The 14,459-nt window shown below is 32.8% G+C and overlaps 1 protein-coding gene across 28 annotated transcripts in view; it reads left to right on the forward strand.

Moving 5' to 3' along the window:
- Positions 1-14,459, forward strand: part of LOC145243461 (RNA binding protein fox-1 homolog 2-like) — a 486,106-nt gene that overhangs the window by 141,347 nt on the left and 330,300 nt on the right. For 3 of the 28 annotated variants that reach the window (XM_080106368.1, XM_080106388.1, XM_080106375.1), the window contains exon 2: positions 2,554-2,662. The exons of the other annotated variants lie outside the window; for them this stretch is intronic. In XM_080106368.1, coding sequence (XP_079962494.1) covers positions 2,657-2,662 — 6 coding nt within the window. In that variant the 5' untranslated portion in view covers positions 2,554-2,656. The remainder of the gene's footprint in view (positions 1-2,553; positions 2,663-14,459) is intronic. 28 annotated transcript variants of the gene reach the window in all.

The following is a 14,459-nucleotide window of genomic DNA, read 5'->3' on the forward strand; positions in this document are numbered from 1 at the left end:
AGAACACAAAAACACAATAGATAGGTAACTACTATTCAGCTAAGTTTTATATAGATAGGGAAAGTATAGGAATTACGACCAGTTGTTCAAATGTTTCTGAATTTTTGAGATGAGGATTGGTTATTCTGTATTATGTTTTCTTTGGACTACTGTTCTCATCTTGAGGGTCATTGGTATATAGGAACTATTAATTACAAATAATAGATAATATATACAGTAATAAGTAAACAATAATATATAGTAATAATAATTAGCAATAAACAGTGATATTTACAACTACAAATAAGAGGTTTAAGGCTTCCAAAATTTGTACTAGAACTGTCCGCAAAGACCTGTGGTGCAGTGGTCGGAGTATTTGGAAAAATCAATTGCAAAAGTGATATGGTTGAAGGTTCAATTTTTAGTGTGGGCGACCGAAAATTACAATTGTGAATTGACCTCTAACCAGTCATGGCTGACGGAATGAGAGCATGTTACTCCCGTGTAGTAAATAAAGGGTTCCGTTCAAAATTCCATCTAGATATCTGACGAAAGTCGGGTTATATTGACTGAAACGCTGTTAAAATGACATTCAAGATGAGATCAGTACTCTGAAGAATCAAAATAATACAGCTGTTCAAAATACTGCAAATGTATAATCAGCTCAATAGAAGAGGAGTTAGATCTTCCAGAGCTCAAGTAAAATGGAGGTAAACAAAATTAATTCATGATCATTTGCATAGGTTTCAAGAATTCAAGTAACAACTTAAATTTCTGAATTCAATTTGGAAAGCTTAATAATTTTAGTCATTTGTAAATAATTAATATGATGCAGCATATATCTACTTGTATTAAGTAAAATATGTGTGCACGTTTATATATTTCTATGTTCATAAGTTACTCTTAAACGAAATTAACCAAGCATCAGAGTTGGTAATGTAGGCTATATTTAGTTTTATGCAAATTAAGGTAAACAGCAGGTGGTAATTTTTCTAATAATGAAATTGTGTATATATGTATTTTTCGTAACTATGTGACTTACATATTTTTTTTTTATTTTACTACCAATCAATTATTAATTGAAATAAGAAAAAATGCAATGGCATAAAATACTGAAACAAACTTTAAAAATAATCTTATTTATAAAAAATAATTTAGTAAAAGAAGTTGAAGTATAATGTTCACTCCTACATGACAGAAATAGAGAGAGCGAACATCTAATTAATATTCACTCTCTTCTCTTTCTTACACAGAGCAAGAAGTATTGTCCAGTTTCATCCTCACTGCATCTGTCATATAATCAGCATTATTTCTCTCAATGTTTGCTGATTTTTTTTACCTGTGGCTTCTAGCTTCTCATTATTTTATAAATGTAAGAGTTTGAAAAAAAAACTAAGTATTTATGCAGTTAAAAAAGAAAAACAACTCGAAACAAAAATGAATGTAAAAGACTCCTATGCAATGCCAGGTAGGACAACTAATTAAAAAAAAAAAATGAACACATTGGTTTGTTTATAAACAATAGTCCCTTATTGACAACCTTCTTACAAGGTCGATTGAATGTGAGAGGAAATTCTGTTTTCCAAAATGGAACGCACTAGATTGGAAGAAAAATAAAAATGGCCACCTCTGTTGAAAATGATTTCTCCTCGTCCTTACTGAGAACAAAACAGACACTATGCTTTGATCGTACTCCAGAAGGCTAAGAAGTACCTAGTTTCTATGCTCGTGGTTTTCTTTTTTGCTTTTTATGGCCAGAGAAAGGGATGCCTTTCTTGCTAGAAAAGTTGGTCATTTTTCATCCTTGTATTATACATTGGGAAAAAGAGAAATAATCCTTGGCACTGACACTAGTGACAAACAAAGGTATTAATAGATCTTCCGCAGAATATCTATATAAAAGCCAAGTACGTCCAAGGATGGAATACTGTTGCCATATCTGGGCAGGAGCTGCTAAAAACAGCCTATCCTGCCTTGACAGAGTACAAAATAGACTTCGTGGCTTAGTGGGGGATGCCCTTTTCTCTACCCTGCAACCTCTCTCCCACAGAAGAGACGTTGCGAGCCTATCCTTGTTTTATCGTTATTTCCATGGCAGGTGCTCGTCTGAACTCCAATCTCTGGTCCCCCCTCGCCAATCTTTCACGAAAAACACCCGTCTAGCTGAATCCACTGTGAAAAATTTTCTCCACTCTATATCTGTGCCTAAATCAAAACGCGGATTCCATGAACAAAGCTTCTTTCTTAGAACTGCACGCCTGTGGAACTCTGTTCCGTCTGCCTGCTTCCCTCCGGACTACAATTTGGATGTCTTCAAGTCCAATGTTAACAAATTCCTAATGAACCGCCCCCTTAATCAAACACTTCATCAAATCTCCACACTAACGTAATGTACATGCAATAACCCTTATCCCTGAGTGGCTTCCGAGCCTTGATAAGTGGTGATCACTGTGTTAAAAAAAAAAAAAAAAAAGAATATTGTCAGGTACAACTTGTATTTTTTTTGTTATTTTATATTTGAACTTGATTAAAGAATATACTTTTTTGCTAATTTCCCTTTTTTTCTTTTTGCAGGTAAGTCAACTAAACATTTCCTCATTGAAGAAATGAATAGCGTGTTCTTTCGTTCTCCTGGGTGAGTCTCTACAGATCTGTTGTGTTGTTATTGGTGTTACCAATGCAGGTTGGTTCGTTTATAACTTTATAAATTCTTTTCAGATTCTGTGTTTATTTGATTTTTTTTTTTTTGTCTTAATAAATTCATCTTATATTAATTTCCCCAACACTTGTCCATCTAATGTTACATAACGTGAAAATCTATATAAATAAAACGTGTGTGTGCTTGTATGAAAATATTTAACCAATAAACTCTTAAGCTATTGGTCATCTAATACTGAAATTTGCAGGAAGTAGTAATCATACACCAAGGATGGTTTAAAATCTTTGTTTGGGTGAATGAATAACGCAAGCTGAATTACAAAAATGCTCATTTCAACTTTCACACATATTCCTATTACTTTTGCGCATGTGCAAATTCAATAATAGCTTGAAGTGGTTTAATTTTAAATCTTTCTTATCTATCTGTCGATAGCCCAAATGGCAAGGAATGTGTCTGGAGCACTAAATGTTTTGGTTTCAATTCTAGCTGATGTCAACCAGGTCATTTTTATTTTTACTTTTTTAAACTTTTGAAATCAGTACTATATATTAGGTATGATATGATATTTAATAGAGATTTGGTGCTGTAAGGAGATGATAAATATGAATTAAAATATACTTAATTGTATTTTCTGAATGTGCATCTGAAATTCAGAGGCATATTTTTTGACATTTTCTGAAAAGTCATTCCCTAAAAATAGTATTTGATAAAATGGGTTAAAGACAGTAGGCTGAAGGCCAGAGACTAGTGTTGATATCACATAGAAACTACTCTCAGCAAAACCCAATGAAATCTTTATTTAAACTAGCAGAGAAACAAGATGTTGCTAAGATTGAATGAGGATCAACAATGTTCCACACTTTCAGTACCTTTTATTGTTATTGAAATCAGTGAAATTGTCCGTTTTACAATCAAATTGATTGATTACCTGCTCTAGTTGGGGATCCACTGTGGTGCACTGAGGAAACTTCACATGCCTTTCCACAGTAACTTAGTCTATACATTAGAGAACCTAATGTTGATTTTATAAAATTTAATTTTATATAAAGGCTTGAATTAAAGTTTAAGATGCAAACATCAAGTATCATGCTTCAATTGTGTTCTGAACAAAAACATTAATTTCGAACGCACCCATCTTATCGAAGAACCTACTGTTGATTTTCTATGCCAGACCCTTCTGCTTGTACGGTAATAAAACTTCTAGAATGCACTTGTGATTTTAGGCTGTATTAGGGTATCAACGTTGGTCAAAATCAGCCTGTTCCTTGTTTAATCGGAATTTTTTTTCAATACTTATCAGGGGCATTCCGATACAAAACCTATCTATTTCAGACACAAAGTACGTTTGTGTGAAATTTAAGAAAAATCGTCCCACATGTTTCGGAGTCCATCGGGAACAAATTCACGCACAAGGTGTCTTATATGTAATTTTAATTGACACTACACATTAGTTTGATCTTTCATTAATAACCTTTGATTTTTCAATCACGGGAAACAAGAGTTCTTAATAAAAGATAAAACTAATGTATAATGTCAACTGAAATTAAGAAACAAGTGAAGCATGCATGGTCCCCCGTGAGTGCACAGAGTGCACAGTGAAAGAGGCATGAAAAAAGACCTAGTTTAGCATTCCCCCCCCCAGCCCAAAAGTCCCCAGGAGACATCAAATCCTGGTGAAAATGAACGAACGGTGCAGTTTTAGACCTTAACACATGTAAATTTGAGTTCTGCACCATGCAAAATAAAGAAATGACTAAGTCCATCATTTGCCAATTTAGCCCCAAAACTCGCCAAGGCCTTAACATATTTAAATTTAAGTTCAGCACCGTGCAAAACTGCTAAATAGACTTACATAGAAAATTTTGGACAAATATGGTAAAATAGTCCCAAAAATGGAGTGAGTGCTTTTATTAGCCCCAAAAGCCCCTGGGGCATACCCAAGAGTTATCGCGAAGTATAGACAAACAAAATTATATAGAAATCAGTTTTTATAAAAATCTAAGGCATCAATTTTTTTTTTTAATAAACACAAAAGTGTCAATTTTAGCCATTTTAACCAGAAAGGCACCTCTAGGGGGACAACCGGAGTTTTTTCTTGGAAAATTTGTTCTGTTACCTTTTTACTCATATCATATCATGTTTCCATTCTTTTTACTCATATCATGTTTAATGTTTGTGCAAAATTTCAAAAAATTCCAAGGCATAGTTATTGAGAAAAGTGCAGAGAGACGAAAGGACAAGGGTGAATTTACAGGTCCACCCTTCTTTTGTCGGGGGACCAAAAAATACTTTTGCACAAATAATTGAGCGCTCTTGTTATTTCTCTGTTAATATTAAATTACACTATGGACTAGTATTGGAATAATTAATCGGGAAAAATTTAGGCCTATTTTCCAATTCCTAAGACAATTCTTTTAAATCTTTTCATTTTTTTTTTTTATTTATTTCAAACTTAATTCTCCATTGCTGATACTAATGATAAATATTTATTGTTTTTAAACTACCGTTAAAACTACAATCTGTAGATGATGAGTTTTGGTAAAATGGTACAAATAAATGACACAAGTGAGTAATGAATAGAAAAAATATGGATGAAAATGTTATAATGAATTTTTTAATATGCAGACATTTCAGAACCCAATACTTTGCGCCGCAAGGAACAGAAGACAAGTAATAACTAAACTCACTTTTATTTCGTTGTAACATTTATTTTCTGCATGGTTCAGAACTCAGATTTACATATGTTAAGGTCTTAAACTGCACTGTTTGTTCATTTTCACTAGGATGTGACATCGCCTGGGGACTTTTGGGGCTAAATGGGGGCGGGGGGGGGTCAAATGCTGAACTTCGTCATTTTTTTTTTTATGCCTCGTTCACTGTGAACTCACGGGGGACCATGCATGCTTCACTTGTTTTAATTCATTTTTGTCTTTTACTTTTTGCTTACCCAAAACAAGGCATGTTGCCATTTGAACGGGCACTATGTAGGGAGTTGAGCAGTAAGATGTCTGTTCGTATTACATTGAAATTTCCGCATGTTAGTACAGTTAAAAAAAGCAGGAAACAAGGAGGGAACTGCAAAGTTCAGTGAAGAAACTATTAGAATAGAAAGTTTTCCCTTGCTTGCAGTCTTAACGTTATCTTCTAGCCTTTTTTTTTTTTTTTAAATCCCTCTTCAGTTATCTCGGCTACATTTTCCCCAATGTTTTATTTTAATCCGTTGGTAGAAACCTTAGCAATGTATCACAATCTTTTATTTATTTTGTAGCTCACAATCTCACTTGCCTTGTCAAAATTGTCTGATCTGTTTGCTCTTTCCGTTCTTGGCAATATCGTTTGAGTCTGTTCACCTAGACTTTCGCCCTCTCGATCTCATTTTCACTGTTTTGACCTTTTACCGCATCAGATTTGTTCTCGTAGACTTTGCCAACTTTGAGTGGCGGCAAATTCTAATAAATTCCCATTTGTGTGTGCTTCTCTGCTGTCATGCTATTTACCACATTGCAACGCGTCTGTCGCGGAATCTCGTTTACAACCAATTTACTTTGAATTTACACTTGTCTGTCATAGAAAATAATTTTCAAAGCACTTTGTGGTCGTACTGGGGATATATGATGTTACGAATGCATCATCAACAAAATGACTTCCTGGATAAATCATGTATGTATCCATACATTAGAGATGGGATGATTCTAATATTTATCCTGATTTCCATACAATTACTGATCTTATTCCTAATTCCGATACAATTTCTTTTCTAATATTTCTAAATATTTAATTATAAAGTTGTTCTCTTTTTTTGGTAAAAACCCATGTCATATGTGCACATATATTGATAAATATAAAAATAAACTTTGAAATAAAGATCATGCTTTGACTAAGACCAGAGGCTATTTTTGTCCCCGGATGAAGTCTTTTTAGACTGAAACAGTAGATTTATTGTTGCGACTAATGGTAATTTTGTTTACCTAAATTGAATAAAATGACATCTTGTTCTTTTTATTGAGCACTATCGACAAACTTATCAAATCCAATGGTTTTTACTTTGGAATATTTTTAACCTTGAACAAATATATATATATATATATATATATATATATATATATATACACTTGTGGGAAGACCCAGTGTTACCTGGGTTTTAATGTGGAACACTGTCCTTTTTTTACTATGCTCATGAAAACATTACTTTCTGTTCATTATTTTTTATTATCTCCAGTGTTGTCTCCTAACGTAGTCAGAGGAAACTAAAATTTCATTAAAATAATAAATATGTTTGAGATTTAAAAGGAGTTCTACTTCCATAACTCCTTTAGAGGATGCATGTAGAGATTTTACACCAATTCCATTGTCTTCCTTGGAGAATTTTGTACATATGATATAACTTTCATCAAAATAAGATATATTGAAGTGTGTTCTGCGCCCATAGTTTCCTTAGGTGGATATTGAGAGATTTGGAACCACTTCCATTGTTTTCCTCATAAAATTTTACATATAAATACATTTTTATTTTATTTATTTATTTTTTTTTTTTTTATATAAATTCTGTAAGTTTTCTTTCTATAAGGAACACACACACAGGTATTGCATTTTATATATAAGATATATACTATATGTTTCTACCTGGTGTAGCCTGATTCATTAATGTCATTTTAATTTAAATTCACAAAAAGATGGAAAAAGACGAGCTCAAAGTGCAAGGAAAATCAGTCAAATTTTTACATTTAATTTAAAACCGAATCATTTTAAGCTTTTTAGATCATTATTTAAAATTGCCCCCATTTTGATGATACTTTTTTGACAAAAGAATAAGGAACATGTTACAAAGATAAGAAACAAAAATTGCTAGACAAAATCAAATGTAAATTTGTGAGATGTATTACCGTTTAGTTTTAACACCATGAAAAATTCAAAATATATACGTTATAAGATGAGAATCTCTTCTATCATGCTATTTGACCAATAGCTGTAAAGCACGACAGATGAATTTACCTTTTTCAGGAGCATTCATGAAATGATTCCAATAACTGACTGAACATTACATGTTGAGCCATGACATTAAAACCATGAATCACTGCCACTTTTTAAAGAAATAACCTTCATAAAAATCATTTAAAAAAAAAAACAACTTCTGTTTTCTTTTTTTTTCTTTTTTCATCTTTTACTAAAATTAATTTCGACATCTGATTTTAACCTATCATTCACTCTAACTAACTATTCACTTAGGATCAAGTTTACAACAGCTATGTACATAGTGCAAGTGAATGCTGAACTGATTCAGTAACTCAGTTTTTTTAATGTAATCATAAGACCAGAAAAATAAGTTTTAAAAACCAATGCTTTCTTAACCCATATATTTATTTTTATTTATCTATATACCTATAAAGTTGAGCTTTTGTCTCTATCTGATATTGATATAAAAAAGCCAAACTTCTTAATATACTCAGTCATGGGTATATGAGTGACTACACAAAGGTTGATTAATTTGCATATCCCTTTGAAAAACGAGCGTTAATTAATTACTTATTAAATTTTTATTGTTTTTTTATTAGATGATTGCTTTCATTTCACTATATTATATAATATATATATATATATATATATATATATAAAACAATGATCTTGTCGGTGGTTGTGCGAAAAGTCTCTACCAAATTCCTCTCTGAATATTTAGTTTTCAAAGTTGAAATTTGATATATAGGGTATTTGGACCTGTAGCACACTTTCGATTTGGTTTTTAGATGACAAAAAAAATTGCTGCTAAAGGGTCAAAATTGAAAACAAAACAGTTAACCATAATAGGGTAAGTCAAATAAAACATTACTTCTGCTGTTTCTTTTGCACATGCCCAAAATGAAACATTCATAGCCCAAAGTCACTTCATTTTTAAACTTTTGTATCTATCTGTCGGTAGCTCAGATGGTAATGGTGCTGGAGCGGTCAATAATAACTAAGGCTGGAGCAATAAACGTTCTGGTTTCGATTCTAGCGGATGATACCCAAGTCATACTTTTTAAAATCATTATTATACATTGGGTAACAATCAATAGAGAATTGGCTCTATAGTAAAGAAGAAATCTGCATGAATTAAAATATAACATTTCTGCATATTTTATGACCAGGCAACGCCGGATAGCCTGCTAGTTTATTTATAACTAGCGGGGGTACCCGGCGTTGCCAGAGTGTTTGTTTCCGGGACGGGGGGGGGAGTTTTAAAAAATGTTATGGTAGGTAAGTAGGAAGGATCAAACCCGGAGTCATGAGTAAAAGTAGGAAAATAAAGTGTGAAAAAAAACAAAAAAAAAAAAACATCTGCAACGTTAACAGTTCGGCCACCAAGAAAAGTCCATTCCAGTTGTTTAGGAAAAAAACCCCCCAAAAAAACGACTACGGTAGGTCGGCGCGAACGTGAAAATATAATGTGAATTGTCCAGCACGCTAACCACTACGCCACAGAGCACTGCAGCTTAGTTTAGTGATTTTAAATAACTTCACATGAAAGAACTACGAAGCCAAACCGGTGTTCTCTTCTCAACTGTTCCTTGTGAACGATCCCCAAACGGTGTTAAGTGGTGGCAGGGGGAGGAGGAATTTATTAGAGAGAAAATATTTTACCACTTCCATTGATCTTAACCGATTTTGGCTGTGACTTCTCAGCAGAAAAAGTATAGAAATCTAAGATTATCGAGGAATTTGAGAAATAATAAGCCTATAACACACCTCAGATATTGTTCTGCCGTTTGTGCATATTATATTTGCATGAAATATCTTGATTTTTAATCCTATTAATGTCAAAATCAGATGGGGAAAAAATGAGTTCATTTTATTTATATAGAGATTATATGAATTAGAAAAATAGCAACCCTCATCTGATATAGAAGAGACATGTGAAATGAAGAAGAAGAATTTGAAACTGTCTGAACATTCTTTTTGATAAACAGATGTACAAGCTCACTCAAAGATGACCTCAAGCAATAGCACATCGAAATCGATGTAAATAATATTTGCGTAGAGAAAATCACTTTGCGCAGCCATGGCCAATGTATAACCAACATCTGATGTGGAAGAGACACATTTAACGAAGAGGAATTTCAAATTCTCTGCGCATTCTTTAAATGCTGGAAGTTTTATCATTTTCGATTTAAATAATCAAATGAATTTATGGTTGTTGGTTCATCTGTTGTCGTTTCATCTTTCTCTGTCTACTATTGGACAGATACCGAGGTGATTCATCTGCACCTAATTTGGCAATTTGCCTATGGTAATATCTATATGAACTCTGAATGAATTAATTGATCATTCCGTTGGCATTTATTGGGAGGAATCGTTTTGAATACATGCCCTTGTGTGCAGAAACGCTTGTATTTATCTTCCCAGGTATTCTCTCTCTAGACCGGCTTTAAATATCAGATTCCCTAGTTCTCTTCAGAACATTCATTCAGATATATGTTTCCTCTGGTCACATATTTTTGCTAGTCTTGGAGGATGATATCATGGCGAACAATTACTCACTATACTGAGCATATAAGCAGTAGGTAATGCCTTGACGGATGGCATCATGACAAACTACTGTAGCTTGTGACTTATTTAATGTTGCATATATTGTTTTGCTAACATATTTTTTTTTTCAGACAAAAACACAAATAAAGCACGAGTTATCTCCCCTGCGATGATTAGTATTTGAATAGGTTAAGCATGAATTGTCTCTCTGCAATCACTATTACTTGAATAACCAAAGATCAACTAATCTCTCATTCCACTTCCCAAAATAACTTTCATTGTGAGAACACAGTTGAATATATGCGTTATCTGCTGATAACATTTTTTGTACAAGAGCCTATTGAGTTCTTTTAATAGAAAAAAAAAAATCCAATAAATATTAGATAAGTTCTGCATCATGCTATATTTATATATATATATATATATATATATATATATATATATATATATATATATATATTATATATTCAGATTAGAGATATTTAAGTGTGATAACTAATGAATTTAAAAGGTTATTAAGAGTGCTCAATAAAAAAAAAGCTGCATGTGTTTCTGTGGAACCGATGGTATTAACGGAAAAGAAAAATAATGTATGTGTCCATTGAAATATATATTTCATTGATCAAGCAAATTGTTGAACAGTGATGAATCTATTTTAATCCTATGTTTTTTTCATCAAACCCTGGTATCTGATCTATACTTCTAAGAGTCATAAATAAAAATTATGTTCTCATAGCATTTGATTTCTTTAGACCCAACAAAGTCAACACGCACACACGCACGCACACATGAAAGAACTTGAATGCCTACTAGATATTGTCTTTGTTTATCTAATGTCTTCCTGTACAAGGGTTTATCATGACAAGCTAGCATGACGATACTTCTACCAGTAAACCCTGACTAAATATTTAAAGTAACTAATATTTAAAGCCCAAATAAGATCCCCATGATATAATAGTTTATATGAGAAATGGTGTACTTTCTCTCAGTGATGTTGCTTATGAAGTAAAAAGAATTTGAAGAAAAAGAAAATATAAGAAAAACTATGAATAAAAAAAGTTTATCAATTGTTTGGTAAAAAAAAAAAAAGAAAACGATCAAGAAAAAAGATTTAAAAAAATAAAAGAGAGCGGCAGTAAATGATCTTAGCCAACAAATATTTTTATATCACAAGACATATTTGAATGGATGTAAAAAACAAAAACAAAAAAACAAAAAATACTGATTTAATTTATTATTGTATTAATCTTTTAATTTGGGTGGATATCGTAGTAACTGTTCTTTTACTATAAGCCGATCCTCCCAGGAATGACTTTTATTTTATAAGTGATTGGAGTTAATCCTTTAAGGTATTCCATCATTCTGGGTGGGGGTTTAATGTAGCACTAAGCTGAATATTCCACCAGATTAGATGAATTCTTATCCGAGAATCTGGTAAGACCAAGAGACCACAAGAATAATATGCTATAACATAGTTTAACTAATCAATTAGCGAGAGGAAAATTAATGTTAACTTTTATACTAACTTCACATTTGAAAGGAGAACTTAATGGAATATTCGCATGTCTTTGTATCTCGTATAGAGGTCAAGTGTTAGCCACCAAGAAAGGGCCTCTTTATTTCTGAGAATTTTGGCTGAAGTAAAATGAAACAAAACATAACCACCAATAGCTATGGCTAAAGATACATTTCCTGAAAGTACTTCGTTCAAGCTCCTTGGCTTAACGTTCACAGGAAACATGAGTTGGAATAGATACATCGAGAGCATTGCTAAGGCTGCTGCAAAGAAGGTGAAGAAATAGAGACTGTGCTAGAAAGTTACTTATGCCTGAAAGTATCCTGTATCTCTATAAGGCCACCATTCGCCCATTTATGGAGTATTGTTGTCACATTTGAGCTGGTGCACCTGCTACTAGTCTCTCGCTCCTGGACAGGGTCCAAAAGAGAGTCGCCGACCTGATAGGTCTGAACTGTCATCTAAGCTTCAACCTCTGTCCCATCGACGAAATGTTGCATCCCTCTGCCTGTTTTACAAGTATTTTAATGGTGGATGCTCTGACGAACTACAAGCCCTTGTGCCCTCTCGACGGAAATACCCCTGACAAACCTGACAAGCAGCAAAGTCCCACCCCTTCATTATAGAGATCCCTGGGGCCTTTTACTATAATAGCTTCTTCCCCAGAACTTTTTTTTACATGGAGGTCACCACTTATCAAGGCCTGGAAGCCACTCAGGGATAATGGCTATTGCGTGTACAGTAATCAATGGGATATTATCGTAGTAATTGTAAGTATTGGAGATTTGATAAAGTGTCTTATTTAAGGGGGCAGTTCATCAGGAATTTGTTTATGTTGGACTTGAAGACATCCAAGTTGTAGTCAGAACTGTTAGATTTTGGAATTCTCTTCCAGTTTCCTGCTTCCCCAACTGTACCGACATGCAGAAGTTCAAGTGTAATGTGAACAGACGTCTTGTTGCTCAACTCCCTACATAGTACCCATGCAAATTATGTCCCTGATAGTAGTCCCCTACATCAAAGTGGCAATGTGCCTTGTTTGTGGTGAAATGGTAATAATGAAACAAAACATATAAAATATAATGATCCATAGACACATATTTTGTCGTCTATAGCTCATCAGCATGACTAGACCTGACGAGATTTGAAACAAAATTTTTGATTCATATATGAATAAATGCAAAAGTTTTTAATTTCCATTTATCGTAACTATTAACATTATAAATGCAATTCTATGATACAACATACTATTTTGAAATGGCATACTAGCAGACTGCCGAGCATGGCTCAGTCATAAGATACGATTAAATACAATATTTTAATTCATGCAGATTACATATTTATTTTTATAGAGACAATTCTCTATCGATTATTATATTGAACTTAATTTATAGTAGTGAAATCCAAACTAAAATATATATATATATATATATATATATATATATATATGACTTAGGTGCCATCAGCTAGAATTGAAACCAAAACCTACAACTTTCCACTCTCATTCCTTAACCTCAGGTCCACACTCATATATGTTTTTTTTTTTTCTTTTTTTTTTTTTTTTCACCCCAAACAAGGCACATTGCCACTTTGGTGTAGGGGGCTACTATCAGGGGAGACAGCTACTGGGCACTATGTAGGGATTTGGGCAGCAAGATGTTGATTCACGTTGCACTTGAACTTCTGCATGTCAGTACAGTTGGGGAAGCAGTGACCTGGAATGGAATTCCAAAGTCTAGTGGTTCTGGGGAAGAAACTACCGGAGTAGAAAGATCTTTTACATCTAGGGATCTCTACAGTGTGAGGGTGGGATTTTGCCGCTTGTCGGGTGTATATATATATATATATATATATATATATATATATATATGTATATGTATGTATAAATTCACCTGTCATCCCTTTTTTAAAAGCTGGAATAGACCGGTTATTAAAGACAAGATTTAAGCAAGCAAGCAAGGTCTACAGAGTAATATAGTAATGTGCACACATCCACAAACAGCTTTTTGACTTTTATGTTTATTTTATAAACAGTTTCTAATAAATTAATATTCTGTTAATATGCATTTTATAATTTACATTGTCATAGTTTTTATATTATGCAATAGTTTCTTCAATAGTAAAAGGTCTGATGTTGCTAGGAACAGATACTACACTTTAATTTATATATTTTATTTTGCAAAACAAAATTAGGCACAAGGCCAATCCGAAAAGTGGGGAGTATGGTCTGTGGTCATCTTTGCCACTGTACCTATTCCCAACTAGAGTTTCAGTCACCATAATACCACATTCACACCAGGAGTCGTCCTACTTAAAATTCCCAAATCAATTTTTTTTTTTATCATAAATATGGCATTTTTATACTATCAGAATGAAATTTTCTTGTTAATAAATGAAGTTTTCAGATAAAAACCAATGGTTTCTACTGATTTTTTTTTTGTCAATTCTAATAAATTACAATGTTAGCTTCCAAAGTATGCAATCGAAATTACCTGAATATTACTGAATTAAAAAAAAAAAAAAAAAAAAAAAATTTAATCGTGTTAGCAGGTAAAAAACTGCGGCCATCTTGTTTTTCTAAAATAAATCGAAATGGAAAATTACCTCCATTTTGAACTCTCCTATCAAAGATGATCATTTTCTTAAAATTCTATTTTATTTAATAAATAATTTTCTACCTTATCGATTTTCATAATTTTTGGATATAATCATTTTAAAAATACAAAGAATATGTAGATACTATTATTTTCATGTGAAATTCAGTATTACGATTTCTGAAATTTTGTTCTGATAGTGTAAAAACAC

Source organism: Euprymna scolopes, chromosome 22 (assembly GCF_053919585.1).
Source record: "Euprymna scolopes isolate OS-2025 chromosome 22, ASM5391958v1, whole genome shotgun sequence".
NCBI classification, from domain to species: Eukaryota; Metazoa; Mollusca; class Cephalopoda; order Sepiida; family Sepiolidae; genus Euprymna; species Euprymna scolopes.